At 40.7% G+C, this 18917-nt stretch overlaps 1 protein-coding gene across 15 annotated transcripts in view; it reads left to right on the forward strand.

The window, feature by feature from the left end:
- Positions 1-7197: 7197 nt before the first annotated feature.
- Positions 7198-18917, forward strand: part of KCNQ2 (potassium voltage-gated channel subfamily Q member 2) — a 154922-nt gene continuing 143202 nt past the window's right edge. For all 15 annotated transcript variants that reach the window (XM_043987784.1, XM_043987790.1, XM_043987785.1 and 12 more), the window contains exon 1: positions 7198-7922. In XM_043987784.1, coding sequence (XP_043843719.1) covers positions 7627-7922 — 296 coding nt within the window. In that variant the 5' untranslated portion in view covers positions 7198-7626. The remainder of the gene's footprint in view (positions 7923-18917) is intronic.

Raw genomic sequence — 18917 nt, forward strand, 5'->3', positions numbered from 1 at the left:
GACCAGAAAGATGTTGTTATTAAAAAGATAGGCCTTTGTTTGAAGAACATGCCTGGGGTCATTATTACCATTGCACAATTTCCCAAATCCATTCCAGCTAGTTCTCTATTATTTGATAAAAATATATGACTTCATTATTGTTTTATTTAATTTAACGATTTGGATGCTTTTAAGAATTTTTGTTTGTTAGAAGGCAATACCACAATTCAATTTAATTTAATCAATCCAAGAAACATTTATCAATTGCTTATTTTCTACAAGATGTTGTTCTAGATGCTGGGGATACAAAGAAAAAAAGAAACATTACTTACCCTCAAAGAGTTTATATTCCCTTGGAAGTGAGGTAATACAACACATGCCCAAATAAGTAAATATCAAATATACACAGAATAACACAAAGCAATTTCAGTAGGGAGAAGCAGCTAATTATTAGAAGTATCAGGAAAAGTCTTGTGGAAGAGGTGGTTACTCATATGTCCCATCATTTGTTGGTGACTTGGGTTCTTGAACTTTTCTCTGTAGAGTGAAAATTGTTAAGGCTTCAGGTTTGGATCTAGAAATGGATGGAGGATTCACCTCCATTTGATAAACAAGCATAAATTCCCAGAGTGCTGGGCCCCACATAATGTTTTTTTCAGCACTTTTGTGGAAATATATAGAAACAAAAATATGTAAATGAAGGAACTATGGCTCACAGTATTGAGGCAGAATCTGAGGCTTAAGAAGTTTGACTTCTATTCTTATCTTTATTCATAACTTGCTGAATGATCTTTTCTCATTTATTAAAAATTTGCTAAAACTCATAAAGACCATTTACTAAGGCCTGGAGCCATTGTAGCAACAACAGATGGCATGCATATTTTGTTATTGTTCAGTTGTTTCAGACTCTCTATGACCCCATTTGGACTTTTCTTGGCAAAGATAGTGGAGTGCTTTGTCATTTCCTTTTGCAGCTCATTTTACAGATAAGAAAACTGGGCAAACAGGGCTAAGTGACTTTTCCAGGATACAAGTGTCTGAGGCTAGATTGGAACTCAGGCCTTCCTGACTTCAGGCTCAGCATTTATATAGCACTTTACATATATTAACTCACTTGGTTTTCACAATAACTCTGTGAGGTAGGTGCTATCATCATTTCCATTTAACAGATAAGGAAACTAAGACTGAGAGAGAGAGAAGTTAAATGACTTGTCCAGGGTAACACTGCTAAGTTTCTGAGGAAGGATTTGAACTTAGTTCTTTACTCCATTTCTAATCCTCTAACCATTGCATAACCTGGCTGCCATTTTTGGACTTATATAAGTGGAATACTGCCCACACAGGTGAAATCATGAATTCTTCTTCTTTGTTTTTTGGCAGGGCAATGAGGGTTAAGTGACTTGCCCAGGGTCACACAGCTAGTAAGTGTCAAGTGTCTGAGGCCAGATTTGAACTCAGGTCCTCCTGAATCCAAGGCTGGTGCTTTATCCACTATGCCACCTACCTGCCCCTGAAATCATGAATTCTTAAAGTATTGATGTTATAAGTATAGTTTCATTCAGTCTATAATACAATCTATAATCAATACATTTTTTTGTATTTTGTGAATCTAGTTTTTCCTTACCAACTTAAAAAATCTTTAAAAAGTAAAAAACAAAGCTTTATTAATAGCTTATTTTTATTTTCAATATTAAAATGTAAAAAGATTAAAATAATAACTTTTAAATTAAAATGATACTCTAGACCAACAGCCCATTTTCCATTTAAAAAGTGCTATACCAATTCTAAGCATTTTTTCTCTGTAGTATCGTGACTTTTTAAAAAAATTACAAACTATGAAGAAAAGCCCCCATAACATGGCACTAAGGGATCCATTGTCCAGTATGCAATATGTGCACATGTGAAAACCAACTCTTTCTATATACATGATTGTCTTGTACTGTCACTTAAATGAGACAGTTCACTTGGGTGTGTGTTTGCTCACTGAAACTGCCCCTGAGTTTCAATCCCTTCAATAATGGAAGCAGAGGGGGCAGCTAGGTGGCACAGTGGATAAAGCACCAGCCCTGGATTCAGGAGTACCTGAGTTCAAATCTGGCCTCAGACACTTGATACTTACTAGCTGTGTGACCCTGGGAAAGTCACTTAACCCCCATTGCCCTGCAAAAAACCCAAAAAAAACAAATAGTGGAAACAGAGAATAATTTCCTCAGTGAGAAAAGATAGTCTCCTTGTTAGAAAGGCATCCATCTAGGTGCCCTTGGTTCCCTCCAAGTTGGAGAATCGTTTTAGTTTGATATTGGCATCAATCTCATACTATCTCACAGGAACAAGGGCAAAATCAGAATGTGTTTATATTGTATATATTTGCTTGGTGAAACTGCAAAATTAGGGTAGCAATGAGTGTCCAGGAATTTAAGTGTAAACTTGCTGCTGGCATGCTGTTCAACTTTCTTGAATTATTTCTTCCAGTTATGGAGATGTTTGTACACTTTTGTGAAAATATATAGGGGTCAGCTAGGTGATGCAGTGGATAAAGCACTGGCCCTGGATTCAGGAGGACCTGAGTTCAAATCTGCCCTCAGATACTTGACACTTACTAGCTGTGTGACCCTGGGCAAGTCACTTAACCCTTATTGCTATGCTCCCCCAAAAGAAAATAGAGACAAAAATATATAAGTGGAAGAATTGTGATCCCCAATATAAGACTGAATCTGAGACTTAAGAAGCTTGGGTTCCATTCTCATTTCTATTCATACCTTGCTGAGTGATTTTGGGTGTAATTGTGTGCCTCAGTTTTGATATCTATAAAATGGAGATGATGGAAAAAATAATCTGAAAAGTTCTTTTGATGCAGATGAAGAAGATACATGTGAATGGTAGATATACTTTTATTATTATTCAACAAAAATACCACTATAGGTACATGCATTTGATTTTCTGACTTTATAGGATCATAAACTTGCAGCCAGCAGGACTCTTAAAAATCTTTGAACCAGTTACAGAATATTACTGATCAGGAAGCTGAGGCCCAGAGAGTTTACATGGTTGAGCCAAGATGTCAGGGGAAAGGCTGTGACTTGTCTGAGCTCTCTCCCAAACCCCTCCAAATACCTTCAAATACCATAAGACAATTCCTGGAGCAGCAGAACCCACAAAAGGACAGGGTGAGATAATTTTCCAGCCAAAGATGACTTAGAAGGTTGGCAGGAAAGGTCTGTCACACCCTGGTGAGAGTGGAGCAGAGTCCAGAACAGGCTGTGCCAGTGCAAACTCAGCCCCAGCAGACCAGGAGCAGGCCTTAGGAGCCACTGAACCAGCGGCATCAGCAACTGCTTCTAGAACTCAGCCCACATAGGGTGAGGGAGCTGACCATTTGGCCAGAAGATTACAGGGATCTTTTTGCTAGCACTGAGGCAGAACTCTTGTTTTGTCCATACTCAGATCCAGTATGCAGTCTTGGGTGGTAGTCCAAGGCCTGGGAGGACCACTAGCACACCAGAGCTTGTAGCCACAGTGGAGTTGGACACTCCTCAAAGTTCCAGGGCAGAAAAGCAGGCTTGTGGTTGCTTTCATATCAAAGCACAGGCCAGGAGTGTAGTGAACATACCTCTCCTTAAATCATACCACAGAGTTTACATCACTTGTCCAAGGTCATATAGGTAGCATGCTTTGATAAAGATAATCCCAAGGGGCAGTTGTATTTCTATTATTTCTGTATAACTCTATATTCCTTTTGTATTTTTTATTTTAAAGAACAGCCTTTTTTCCTGTAGGGCAAGGAGGGTTAAGTGACTTGCCCAGGGTCACACAGCTAGTAAGTGTCAAGTGTCTGAGGTCAGATTTGAACTCAGGTCCTCCTGAATCCAGGGCTAGTGTTTTTTATCCACTGTGCCACCTAGCTCTCCCTGTGTAACTCTATATTCAACAATTATTATTAATAATAATAATCAGTATTTATATAGCACATACAACGTGCCAGACACTGTGCTAAGTGCTTTACAAATGTAATCTCCGCAGCAACCCCAGAAGGTGGATGCTATTATTTTTTCCATAAAAGTATTTTTATTGTTTTCCAGTTACATGTAGAGAGTTTTCCACATATTTTTATAATATTTCTAGTTTCAATTTTTTCTCCCTCCCCCCCTCCCTCCCCAAGACAACAAGCAATCTGATACAGGTTGAATATGTACAATCACATTAAACATATTTCTGCATTAGTCATGCTGTGAAAGAAGAATCAGAGCAAAAAGGAAAAACCTCAAAAAAGAAAAAAAAATAGAAATAGTATGGTTCAATCTACATCTTGATTCCATAGTTCTTTTTTTTCCTGGATTTGGAAAGCATTTTCCATCATAAGTTCTTTGGAACTATCTTGGACCATTATACTGCTGAGAAGAGTCAAGTCCATCACAATTGATCAACACACAATGTTGTTGATACTGTGTACAATGTTCTCCTGGTTCTGCTCATCTCACTCTGCATCAGTTCATGTAAGTCCTTCCAGGTTTCTCTGAAATCTATCTGCTCATCATTTCTTACAGCACAATAGTATTCCATTACATTCATATACCACAACTTGTTCAGCCAATTGATCAATTGATGCCCAATTGATGGGCATCCCCTCAAATTTCAATTCCTTGCCACCACAAAAAGAGCAACTATAAATATTTTTGTACATGTGGGTCTTTTCCCCTTTTTATGATCTCTTTGGGAAAAAGACCTAATAGTGGTATTGCTGGATCAAAGGGTATGCACAGCTTTCTAGACCTTTGGGCATAGTTCCATAGTCTCCAGAATGGTTGGATCAATTCACAGTTCCACCAACAATGCATTAGTGTTCCAATTTTTCCACAGTTTCTCCAACATTTGTGATTTTCCTTTTTTGTCATATTAGCCAATCTGATAGGTGTCAGGTGGCACCTCAGAGTTGTTTTAATTTGCATTTCTATAATCAATAGTGATTTAGAGCATTTTTTCATATGGCAATATATAGCTTTTATTTCTTCATCAGAAAACTGCCTATTCATATCCTTTGACCATTCCTCAATTGGGGAATCACTTGGATTCTTATAAATTTGATTTAATTCCTAATATATTTTAGAAATAAGGCCTTTATCAGAAATACTGGCTATAAAAATTGTTTCCCAGCTTTCTGCCTCCCTTCTAATTTTGGATGCATTGCTTCTGTTTGTACAAAATCTTTTTTAATTTAATGTAATCAAAACCATCCATTTTGCATTTCATAATATTCTCTATCTCTTGTTTGGTCATAAACTGTTCTCCTTTCCATAAATCTGAGAGGTAAACCATTCCTTCCTCTTGTAATTTACCTATGGTATCACCTTTTATATCTAAATCATGTACCCATTTTGACCTTATTTTAGTATAAGGTGTAAGATGTTGGTCTATGCCTGGTTTCTGTCATACTATCTTCTAGTTTTCCCAGCAGTTTTTGTCAAATACTGAGTTCCTATCCCAGAAGCTGTAGTCTTTGGGTTTATCAAACAGTACATTACTAAAGTCATTTACTACTGTGTCTCCTGTGCCTAGCCTATTCCATTGATCCTCCACTCTATTTCTTAGCCAGTACCAAATAATTTTGATGACTGCCACTTTATAGTAAAGCTTCAGATTTGGTACAGCTATCGGTGGATGCTATTATTATCCCACTTTACAGTTGAGGAAACTGAGGCAAATAGAGGTTAAGTCATTTGCCCAAAGCCACACAGCTAAAAAGTGTCTGAGGCTGAATTTGAACTTGGGTCTTCCTGACTCCAAGCTCAGGGTGCCAACTAGCCACCCCAGCTCACCAATTTAAATAAAATATTTATTAAGGATATACCCTGTACAAGACACTATACTATGTACTGAGGATAAAAAGACAAAAATGAAAACCTGTCTTCAGGGAGCTTATATTCTGTGGGAGGACATCCTCTCTCTCTCTGTGTGTGTGTTTGTGTTTGTGTGTAGGTCTGTGTGTACAATTTACTGTGTATGTACATATTTTTAGTTGCCAGTCTGTACATACATTAAGTGTCTCTTGAATGGAATGTTGGATTCAATGGCTTCTTAGGCCCTTTCCAATTCTGAGAGTTTCAACATCTCTTTCATGCCCCTTGTTCAAAACCTTGCATGTCACCCTGTCATCTACTGAATAGAGTACAAACCCCTTAGCTTAGCATTCAAGGCTCTCCGTGCTGTGATCACAACCTGCTTTTTCATCCTTATCTTTCACTGTTCCTTAAACCTCACTCAGCTCTAGTCACTCAGGACTAGTCACTGTTTCCGGAATCCAGCTTATGTTTTCCCTTCTTTGTTCAAATAATTCTTTCTGCTTAGAATCGTCTCCTGCCCCCTCCCCCTCTTCTCTAGTCAAACACTTACTCATATTTCTAAAGCATCCTCCAAAGCAGGCTTCCCTGATCACCTCAGCTAGACGGAATCCCTGCTTTCTCCCCTCGGATCTCATAGAGCTCTTTGTTCCTTATTCACATCTCTCTCCTGGTACTTATCCCTCTCAGTCTTCCATTGCAGTCCCTTCTTATTTTTCCTACCTTCTGCGGGCTAGCTAAGGGGAGGGACCCCGCCTCATTTTTTTCGTTCCAGCATAGGACTATGTACACATTAGGTGCTTGGCAAATGTTTGTTAAATGACCGACTTGCTTCTAATTATCCTTGGTGAGGACCCTGCTTCCCCCCTCCCCCCACCCCGCTCCCCACCCCTCACTTCGATCTTTCTACGTGGTTTATTGTTCCTTGCACCCTGAGGCTCTGAAGTTCGGGTGCGTGTGAGAATTTGGGGTGCTAGTCCCTCTTCTTCTCCCAACTGCAGGCAGATTTGGGAGGGGGTGAGGCCAGAGAGTTGAGTTGCTCTTTCATTTGGTGTATTGCGCACGCGGCGCGTGGGTATGGAGGGAGGGAAGATCAGAGGGGATTTCCTAGGGGTTCCCTTTCAGGGGTCTGCCTTCATTTTCCTTCGTGAGGAACTACCCTGGACCCTTAGTTAAGGGACTCCTTTACTTTCTCAATCACTAACTCTCACTCATGACATAAATCCCAGACCCTCTCCTATGGTTCCCAGCCCAGGGATATCCTCTTTTTTCTCCAACTCTCTCCCTCTGCCTGAGTTGCCAGGCAGGCTGGGGAAGGGTTAATTAAGGGGAGGGGGTTGGCTGGGGGCGGGAGGGGGGGGAGCGGATGGTGGCCGGGAGGAGCCGTGACAGCCCTGGTAGAAGCCTGAGCTGCGGGCTCCTGGTGAGTGATCGAGCAAGGGAGTGAGTGGGCTGAGTCGAGCCAAGCTGAGCCAAGCTGAGGGAGCCCAGGCGATCGCAGCGTTTCCTTTCTCCCAGACGCGCTGTGAGGTTGGGGAAGCTGCCGCAGAGCCTGCCTCTGGCCCTACAGCCCAGCTCTTCCTTTTGCTCTGTCCCCCAGACTCGCCATGCTAATTCCCGGCCGAAGGCTTCGGTGCTGTCCAGCGTCTCCCAGCATGTGTCCCCGCTGAGGCGCCCCCTCCCCGCGCCCTTGAGCGCCAAGGGCCCCCTGCCCTACGCTCCCCTTCCCTCACCCTTCCTTCCCCTCCCCATCCTCGCGGGCCCTGCGCGCCCAGCCTCCCAGTGAGTTGGGGCGCAGCCCCGGGGGGCCAGGATGGTGCAGAAATCCCGCAATGGGGGCGTCTATCCCGGGCCCAGCGGAGAGAAGAAACTCAAGGTGGGCTTCGTTGGGCTGGACCCCGGGGCCCCCGACTCCACCCGGGACGGGGCACTGCTTATCGCCGGCTCGGAGAGCAGCAAACGCGGCAGCATTCTCAGCAAGCCCCGCTCGGGCGGCGCCGGCACTGGCAAACCCCCGAAGCGCAATGCCTTCTACCGCAAGCTGCAGAATTTCCTCTACAACGTACTGGAGAGACCCCGAGGCTGGGCCTTCATCTATCATGCCTATGTGTGAGTAAGGGGCAGACAGACTTCCCGGCCCTGCCCAGCTGGGCTGGTGGAGGACAGCTGCGTTGTATGGTTACGGGGCTTTCTGACACAGGGGAGGTATCTCCTGGAGACTCATAGGAATAGAGGTGGAATAGTGTGGGTTCTGTGGTGTTCCTGTGCGTGCGGATGTTGGGGTGATAACCACAGATAGCATGTAAATGTCTTGGTGTGATGCTGCGTGACTGTATGACTTCATGGTACTGGCGCGAGTGTTTCTGTTGGTGATAGCTTGTGATTGTGTTTTCGTGGGTGCTGGTGTGTGACTGTCATTGTGTGGTTGTGAATCTGTGGGTGGTACTATTTTGCTGTATGTGTGTTATCTCCACGATTAAAACGCAGAATCAAACGATTATCAGGATAGTAAAAAGATTCTGCTTTGAAATAGTCTGCAGGTACCCCCCAAAACGCATCTCTGTGTTGGAGAAGAAAGATAATGGTGACAGCTGGTTGTGTGTGCTGTAAGACTGCTTTTGATGGGCAAACTCAGATGGAGATCCCAGGTCAACTCTCTTGGGTTTGGGAACTTTTGCCCCTCTTTTCTCTCTCATTCCTATTCTCCATCCCCCATACAACTTTAGGCTCCTTTTCCACTAACATGAATTCTGAATTTCTGTTCTCCCTTTCCAGCTTCCCATTAAAGAGATGGGGAGATTTGTTTCTTCATATCCACTCTTCATATCCTTACCTTAGGGGTCTTTGCAGGCATTGCTCACCTGCCATTGATAGCCTATCTTCTTACTCACTAATCTTCTTCTTCCATTTTTCTAAGGGGGTGGGGGCAGGAGTAGCTGGCTCAGCTAGAACAAAGGCCTAGACATCTGGAGGAAGCCAGAGGAGATACATTTTTTGGGGAATTTGCTTTCTCTTATCCCTCTCTCTTGTTAATATAGCCCCATTGATACAGCCTAGTCAAGACCCTCCCCTCCACTGGCATCTCTGAACTAATGGTAGAGGATATTCCCTAGCAGCAAGGTGGGCTGGGCTACCCTCTCTCTATGGTACCTGATTTCTCTCACTGGAGACTTAGGTTAACCTCTGTATTTAGGGGCTGCCTATTGTGTTCAAGAGGAAGGACTCAGAAATGGGGAGTCCACCTCAGCCACACTTTGGGAAACAGATGCTTAGGCAGGTGGAACTTGACATCTTTCCCCCTCCCTAACCCTTATCGTTTATATTTCTGGATTGTCTCCAGGAAAGGCAGCTTACTTACTAGGCAGGAGAGAGTTTATCACTATAATGCTTACCTAGGAGCTATGGGGATCTAAGGTAGGAAAGGAAAAGGAAAAGGGAAAAAAAAAAGCATAGATTGGAATGTGAGAGCTGGTGCAGGATGTGTTTATGTTTATATTGGGGTGGGGGTGGGAGGTACAACAGGAAATAACTTGACTATTTTTAATAGGTTAAGTCACCCTCCTGGGTCTCAGTTTCCTTGCATTTCAAATGATGGCCCTGGACAAAATGACCTCTAAGGTCATTCTTGTGATTTATTTTGCTTATTTTAAATCAAAAAGTGGAAAATGCACAGTTTTCCATATTGCATCTAGAGACATCCTCTAGCTGAAAGCTGCAAACCACGTCCTAGAGTGATTGGTATTTCTGTGGCTCTGAAATTCCCCACTGTCTAGGAGCTTCTCTTGTCTCAGGGCCTGTTTTCCCAATCAGAGCCAAATGCACATGCTCTCTTTGTGTGCATTTGCATATGAGTAGGTGCATGTGTGTGTGTGTATGTGTGCAAGTAAAGCATACAGATTCTAAAAATACAGGTGTGTCTCTTGCCATTCTTTTTTGCCATCCAGCTGCTGTCACTCAGATGGGACCATACCCAAATAACTCTGACCAGGATACAGCCATTTTGTGAGTTAAAACACTTGAGAAAGAGAAGAGGGAAGGAGAAAGCTTTGAGCAAACATATCTTAAACTATTCCCACAGGGGATGAAATGGAGAGACCAAAATGATTGATATTCTCTCTGTGTGTATGTGTGTGAGTTTATGTAACTTTGCTGATATTAATGTTTGAAGAGGTCTGCATAAAGCTTGTGTGGGAAGGATGAAGGGCTAAGTAGACACAAGTATGATGAAAGTGCTCATGGAAGATACTACAAAGCTAGCCAAAGCTAGCTCTCAAGCATAGTTTTGCAGAGGTTGGGGGTTCAAAGAACAATCCTTTCTCATATATGGGATGTCAAGGGAGTTCTGGCAGTCTACCTGTCTTGGAATATCATGAGGACTCCATCATCCATGAAAAAAAAATATTTCCTCTGTGCCTCATTCTGGAATATGTTATCAGAGTTTTACAGCAGAAAACAGCAAACTGAAACAAACAGAAGGTAACATGGCTAGTTAGCCTCCTGTCTAAGTGATTAATCTGGTTACCTTCCCCATTGAACACTCTGACCAATTAAATCCCCTTGAAAAAGCATTTCATTTCATTAGTATGAATGACTCTACAGTAATGGCCTGAATATTAGTGTCAAGGGAGGCACACGCATCACAAGAAAGCTTTCAGTCTAGGGCTGGATTTTGTGTCCATGGATTTGTTGGGGGGGGGGGGAGGAATAATTACTCTTATTTGTTCTGAGTCCTTGCCTGTTGGGGGCAGGGTGGGTAGAGAAAGCTTTGAGGAAGGGAAAGCTTGACTTTGTGTCAGATCACTTTTTGGGTATATGTATATATAATATCTCACATTTATGTAGTGCCTACTATGTTCTGGGAACTGTGATAAGAGCTTAACAAATATTATCTGAGTTGATCCTTATGACAACCTTGGAAGGTAGGTGCTATTATTACTAAGTGCCATTTTATAGTTGAGCAAACTGAGGCAAACAAAAATTAAGTGACTTGTCCAGGGTCACACAGCTAGTATGTGTTTAAGACTAGATTTGAGCTCAGGTCTTCCTGACTCCAAGTTCAGTGCTATGTATATGTCTTTTTATAAAAAAAACAAAACAAATTTATTTTATGTTTGTTCTCTGTGGTTCATTTATTTGAATTTTGATCACTTAGTATTTTAAGATTCCATCCTTTCTCACAGGAACATTACTGTCATGTTTTCATTAATGTGATTTAGAGATATTCAGAGGGTCTTGGTTGGATTAGGATTCTCCCTTGAGAGGACATGTGATGATATGATCTCTCTGCAGAAAATGATGATAATAATGCATATTTCTGCAATATCATAATTTTTGCAAAATGTATTATATACATAGAGTTCACACCATAGCTATGAGGTAGGCAGTACAAATGTTATCACACCCATTTTATAGATGTGGAAACTGAAGTAGAGTGGCTAAGTGATTTATTAATGGTGATATTGTTAAAAATATCAGAGCCTAGATTTTAATCTTTCTCTCTCCTCATTCAATGATTGTTCTGTCTTCATGTGTTAGAGACAGTCTTGTGTATGGAGATTCAAATTCAACAGTTATTTCTTTTTTTTTTTTTTTCGGGACAATGGGGGTTAAGTGACTTGCCCAGGGTCACACAGCTAGTAAGTGTCAAGTGTCTGAGGTCGGATTTGAACTCAGGTACTCCTGAATCCAGGGCCGGTGCTTTATCCACTTCGCCAACTAGCTGCTCCCTCAACAGTTATTCCTTAACTATCTATTATGTGCAAGGTGCTGTACCAAGCCCTGGGAAACTAAGTTGAAAAATGTCGTAGTCCCTGCTTTCAATTAGCTTACATTATATTGGATAGCTTTCCCACTAGTTCCTCTTTGGAGAAAATACAATTTTATTCTCCAGTATATACAAGGGCAAATCCTTGGCTGGGTGTTTATGCTGTGGTCACTACTGTTTTCTTACCCTAGGAGAGGGCCAGAGGGATATAGTCTCCATTATTCCTGGGAGCAGCTAGGTGGTGCAGTGGATAAAGCACGAGCCCTGGATTCAGGATGAACCTGAGTTCAAATCTGGTTTCAGACACTTGACTTACTAGCTGTGTGACCCTGAGCAAGTCACTTAATCCTCATTGCCCTGCAAAAAACTAAAAAACAAACAAACATTATCCCTGGGTAATGTAGCTCTGTTTTAGAACATAGCTTGAAATAAAGTAAGCTGTGCTTAGACTCCAAAGAGAGAGAAGCCCATGAAAGACTGATCTCAGTGCTGAAAAGCAGCTAGAGTTTTGTTGTTATTCAGTCATGTCCAATACTTTGTGACCCTATTTGGGGTTTTCTTGGTAAAGAGACCGGAGTAGTTTGCTATTTCCTTCTCCAGATCATTTTACAGATGAGGAAACTGAGGCAAAAAGGGTGAAATGACTTGCCCAGGGTCACACAACTAGTAAGTGTCTGAGGCTAGATTAGAACTCAGAAAGGTGGATCTTCATGATTCCAGGCCTGGTGCTTTAACCACAGTGGTACCTGTTTTTGCACCCTATGCATGTATTAATCCTGGGCTTTACTAAGAAGATTTCTCAGCAGTAGGTCCAGGTCCTAATTCTGTATAGTCATAGACATAGAGGGAGAGTAAATAGACTGTTAGCACAAATTCTAAATTTCCCATGATTGGGTCATCTTTCCTTTGAGATCCTAATGTGAATCCCAATATTTAGAGAGCATTGGGGATTGAAAAATATTGGGGGTTATATGATTGAAATTCCAATTACTAATAAGTCCTTCCTCAGTCCTTTCCTTCCTCCCCATAGGCTATATTTATATTTCTCTGATACTCAGGATGCTTCTTTAGACACATTTCGTCTGCTATGTAGTGGATGATTGTTTTCCTGCATCCTGAAACATATTTGGGAACTTAAAAACTCAACCAATAGCCATACTTGGGGTCCGATTTGCCCATGGATCTGGGTAAGATGTAATAATCACAATAAGTGGCATGTATGTAGCACTTTAAGGTTTGCAAAGCACTTTTCATGTATTATTCAGTTTGTTTTCCTGTCTGTAAGGTAGGCCCTATTATTATCCCTATTTTACAGATGAGGAAACTGAGGCAGAGAGCGGTTAAGTAACTTGCTCATGACCACATAACTAAGGAATATATGAGTCAGAATTTAAATTCAGATCTTCCTGGATTTCCTCCCAAGTCCATCATTCTATTCGCTATGCTATCTAGCCACTTTGCAGGTAGCTATCACAGTTTTGTTTTCATGCATGTCTTTGTGGTCTTTCCACGATGACTTACAGGGAAGTAGACATACAGTAAAAATGCCAGTTGAATTGAATTTATGAGGAGGCTGAAGATTGGGTTTTGAGTTTTCTGTGTGGTATTTGCTTCCAAGTTACCACACGAACATTCGGGAAGATTATGATGTACTTCTTCACACTCCCATCTTATCTCTAGGAAGAGATGTTGCAATCAGGAAATCAGAAACAAGTTGGGGATGAGGTCATGAGAAAAAAGGAAGCTGTGTAAGATATCAGGGCTCAGAATGGCAGATAGTAGTAAAAAGAGGAATGTCAAATAGTAGCATAAGAAGATGGGAGCTCTTATCCCTTTACTATCTTGTGGAGAGACCAATGTGCTTGGATGTAATGATACGGTACCTATGATGCAAATCCCACAGGCATGAATCCTTAGCCAGATCTTTGAGGACAAGCCCTCAAATGTCACTTGTCATTACCCCTCCCCCATTGTTGTGAGAATCAAATGAGATAATTAAGTAGTTAGAAAATATAATCGTAAGAGAACCTCTCACCACCATTGTCCTCTTCCCATTCGCAATATTGAACTGAACTGAACTAAGTTGAAATTCAGTGGGAATTGCAGGAAGAATTTCTGGTGATTCTTTTTCTGAGTTTTCTGAGGCCAGTCCTAAGGTGAGGGGAAGTGTGCAGTTCCTAAAATGAAACACAGTGAGTTTCTGGTCACTGAAGACAAGGAACTTAGGTGTTGCCTTAGGGATCTAACCATATTTCTTCTTGGAATTTATTTTTTCCTCCTATGTATGACTTTAGGGCTGAGATACCATGGTTGGTAATTCCCCAGAAGAGCTTAAAAATCTAGAGTCAGTCCTTTCTCAAAGTGAATAAAGCTTTAGGATCATTTATCCAGTTTTTCTCTGTCTCTCTGGCTCTGCCTCTGTCTCTCTGTTTCTGTCTCTCTGTTTTCTGGTTGGGCTGCAGGACAGTTTTGTTGCAGAAAGGAAGAAAGTACCTGAAAGACCTTAAATGTGTTAGTCATGAGCTGAATTAAAACTCTTTATTCAGAAGCTGAAAGTTTGGACAGCTCTAGGACTCTTGGGCCCAGTGCATACATAGGCAGTCTTCACTGTTCAGATCCCTTGCTGAAATGAAGTGTTAACTGGAATCATACAGGCTTACACTTTGTACAGCACTGAAATAAGCAGTTAGCTTAGGGCATCTTTCTTTTTCTTTCCTTTTTTGGTATGGAAAAATAGCCTTTCCTTATCATTTCCTTTGTGATATCTAAAGCTATAGACTTTACCTGAAAGGGATTACAATAAGAATTTTGGTGCTTAAATGATATCTCATTAAAAAGCACATGAAGATAATGCTGCAGATTCTGTTCTCTAACCTAGCTTTTCCCTTCCTACTCACTTTTGTTCTGTCTGTTTGCTCCTCTGCTTGTGGGGCATTTCAGATGGACACTTAGACCTAAAAACATAAAACAATGTTTTTCAGTCTAGTGCTTATATATCATTGCTATAAAGGAGAAGTGAGGTGGCACAGTAGATTGAGCAATAGGCCTGGAGTTGGGAAGGTCTGAGTTCCAATACAGTCTTAGATACATACTAGCTGTGTGACCTTAGGCAAGTTACTTGACTTTTCTTTGCCTCAGTTTGCTCAACTGTAAAATGGGGGGGGGGAATAATAGCACTTGTCATTACCCCTCCCCCCATTGTTGTGAGAGTCAAATGAGATTATATTTTAAAGTGCTTAGCACAGTGCCTGGCACATAATATGCACTATATAAGTGCTAGATATTATTATTGGCATGGTTGTTGTTCTTGTGCATCATTGCACTAATATTTCAGGAATCTTCTTAGAGGTCTGAGATGGGTATGGTTTTAATTCCAGTAGATGACATAACAATTGCTGTGTTGTTGCTATACAACTGTGGTAAAATAACAGGAGTTCAGAAAGTCATCCTATAATTCATGGAGAATCATTTTGCCAGTATTAATTTGTTGGCAGTAGCTTGAAGTGAATTGATAGTCTAGCCATGGTAATTAGTTAATTCCAAAATGGGGCATTGCCTGAACCTTCCATGGGCTGAGCACCATTTTTATTTGTTGAGATGAAATTGTATTAAGTTGGATTGATGGAAAGGGCTGGAATTGATATTGAAGGGAGCCATTCATTCTTGTTGACATTTAAGTCTATAGCTGGTTTAATTTAATGAAAGTATAAAATTGATATTTTCTGTGGGGCTAGGTTAATATTACTTTTATGAATCTATTTCACCTTCATACTGGTCCAGATGTGACTCTGAGGTACTCATCTTTGCCATTTGGAGAGTGGTGCATAAGAGAGAGAGAGAGAGAGAGAGAGAGAGAGAGAGAGAGTGTGTGTGTGTGTGTGTGTGTGTGTGTTTGATGGCCATTGAGCCATATTATTTAATTCAACAAAATTTGTTAAGTACTATTTGCCCAATACTATGTTAGATGATGGGAAAATTTAGATAAGATGTAGTTCATAACTATGGATGTTTGTGACACATTGATAATTAATAATTATTAATAAACAGATTAGATACCAAATACAATGCTTTGAGGTTTAAGAGGGGGTGTTATTATTGACTGAAAGAATCAGAAAAGGCTTTATGGATGTGACTTTTGAGTCAGGCTTTAAAGGATGGCCTCCAGTGAGGGAAAACCACTGCTGTCAAAGGCAGATCATTTCACATTTGACTACCTCTTCTTATTTTTTTTAATGTAGTTCTTACATTTATCTAGAATCTTACTGAAATCAAACTCTCTGCAATTTCTTTCCAGTCTTCCCAGTGCAGACCTCTGTGGCCAAGGAGCGCAAATAAAGTTGATTGTCCACATGATTTCCCTTCAAGTATTTTAAAATAGCTTTTTACCCAGCTCTAGTCTCATCTCCAGGCTACTTTTTTCATATATACTCATATGGCATGGTCTCTATTCCCCTTATCATTGTGTGAATGGTGAGTAGCTCTCATCTTGACATTTTCCAGTCTGTCAATAACTTTGTTCAAATGCAGTCATAAGAATAGGGTACAATACTCAATAATTACATACTTTATAACCATTGAAAATGAATAATACTCCAGTGGTGGTCTGATCAGGACAGAATATAGTGAGATCATTACTTTATAGGTTGTAGTCATTATAGATCTCTTAGTGCAGCTTAAGATCTCATTAAATTTCCTAGCTGTCAATTCATATTGAACTTATAGTTCACTAAACTCTCCCCCCACCTTCAGTCTTTATCATATGAAATGTCGTTCCACCATGTCTACTCCATCTTGTACTGGTGAAGTGGGATTTCAAAAAATCCATGGATATACCTTTGAATTTATCTCCATTAAATATAATCTTATTTCATTTGACATCACTGTAGGCTATTGAGGTCTTTTTGATATTGATTCCTACATTTTTTCCTTAGCTTTTCATCATTTACAAATTTGAAAAACATGCCACCCATGCCTTTATCCTAGTCATTGATAGGGGGTTGGGGCATCTAGGTGGCACAGTGGTTAGAGTGCTGGCCCTGGAGTCAAAAAGACCCAAGTTCAAATCTCACCTTAGACACTTACTAACTGTATGATCCTGGGCAAGTCATTTAACCCCAATTGCCTTAAACATCTGGGGTCATCTTCAGTCTCCTGATGTACATCTTGCCACTGGACCCAGATGACTCTGGAGGAGAGAGTGAGGTTGGTAACCCTGCACAGCCCTCCCTCACTTAAATCCAATTCAGTGCAAGTCATGACATTACCCCCCAATGTCATGGTTCTCTTTGAGAATGAAGGTCAAACAAGAACAACAATTATGGGGGTGGTGTGTGATTATATTGTATTATGCCTCCCTGACAGTTTTGTCATCTATCTTCTTTTTGTCTCTTGCCCCTTTTTCTGGTGTTCTGTTGTTTTTTCTCTTCATTAATCATCATCCTAGTGCTTCTTTCCTCCCAGTACTTTTTATCCTGCTTTATGTATTTCCTCATATAAGTGTACCTTAATATGCAATGTTACTAACTTTTCCCTCCCATTCATTCTGTTCCTTCTGAACAAGTTCAACCCTTCCAGAGCCATATTGTCATCATGAGTCATATCCTACTAAGTATCAGTGTTGCCTATGAAATTAAATTTTCTGATTTTAATTAAGCTACCCAGTTCACCTTGCTTATGACCAATTCCCCCATTTTTTTTGCAGGCCAATGAGGGTTAAGTGATGTGCCCAAGGTCACACAGTTAGTAAGTGTCAAGTGTCTGAGGCCGGATTTGAACTCAGGTCCTCCTGAATCCAGGGCTGGTGCTTTATCCACTGCACCACCTAACTGCCCCAATCCCCCCATTTTTGTATAAACATCAGAGATCCTGTATTTTATTTCTGACTTGCCTCTTGGAGTTTGTGTGCTGTGCATCAGTGGATTACTGGGTGCCTCTACCACTAATCCTGCTTTGTTGAAGTTTCTACTTTCTACAATGTCTATTTTGGTAGATGTACATAAACTTTTTTTCTTTAACTCTCCATTCCAACTTAGAGACTTCTTGGTCAGATTTTCAAGAGCCCAGGCAAATTTTTTTTTTTGAGGCAATTGGGGTTAAGTGATTTGCCCAGGGTCACACAGCTAGTGTTAAGTGTCTGAGGCTGGATTTGAACTCAGGTACTCCTGACTCCAGGGCCTGTGCTCTATCCACTGTGCCATCTAGCTGCCCCCAAAAATGTTTTTAATAGTCTTCTAATGTACTCCATTCCTTAGACTAATAGCCCATCATTTCTGTATATTGAGCTGAAGTCTTGAAACCTGAATATGTCTTTTGATGCTATCTTTATAAGCAAATATTTGCATCCCAGACCTTCCTTTTTCTTTTGAATTGCATGCTTACAATCAGTGGCAGTGATGGAAACACCACCTTTGCTACTAAGGTCTTTTGAAGTTCCTTTTGTAAGTATCACTTATCTCCATGTCAATTGCCCAAACTGGGATAGTGGCCATTAGTTTTGATAAAACTTGGGAGTTATGCCTTCACATCCTGGAAATGCCAGGAAGACAGCCAAGCCCTCTATTATTGGTGTTAGGTTGACAAATAACTGTCTTGGTATCCTTTTCCAGCAACCACTTATCTCTTCTTCCCACTGTTATTGGATGTTTTCTCTTCTAACATAACCAGTGGATAGATCTCACCTTTTCTTGGGGGTGAAAGCAATTGCTTTTTCCTCACAGTTCCTCACAGTCCTTTGGAATAAGCTTCAGTACTTTCCACTTAGCTCCAAGTATTTGATAGTCCTTCTCTTCAGTCTCTTTCACATTGTTCTACCTTCCCTTCTCCTATTACAGGCCATTATTCCCTTTTACCTCATTGACATTTTTTCATCTTTGTTTTTACTTTTTTTAAAGCAAGAAATTTGTACAAAATATGTCAAAGTCTTTAAAGAATAGAGACAGGAGTGATAAATCTCAAAAGAGTTTTAATTTCACTAATGAAGTTATGCAAGGAAAGCTAAGAACAAAAAAGGCTCCTTTATATGTGTGTGTGTGTGTGTGTGTGGAAAGGATTATCTAAGAAGGGAATAAAATAATTTATTGAGTTGGATTGATGATGATAACTAATAACAAAGAGAAAGCAGGGCCACTAAATTCTGATTTTACTCTTTTTTTTTCCTGCCCAGGAGAATAATCTTTGTACTAGAAAGGACAGAAAAACTATAGTGAATAGCTGCCTTGGGTGACTTCAAGTCACCTTCTCTTAATGAATGGTCTGAAAAAACTACTAGAGATGATTTCTGGGCCACTGTCAGTGATTTTTGAAAATTTATGGAAAACAAGACAAGCAGTACAGAACTAGGA

The sequence above is a fragment of the Dromiciops gliroides genome, chromosome 2 (assembly GCF_019393635.1).
Source record: "Dromiciops gliroides isolate mDroGli1 chromosome 2, mDroGli1.pri, whole genome shotgun sequence".
Taxonomy (NCBI): Eukaryota; Metazoa; Chordata; class Mammalia; order Microbiotheria; family Microbiotheriidae; genus Dromiciops; species Dromiciops gliroides.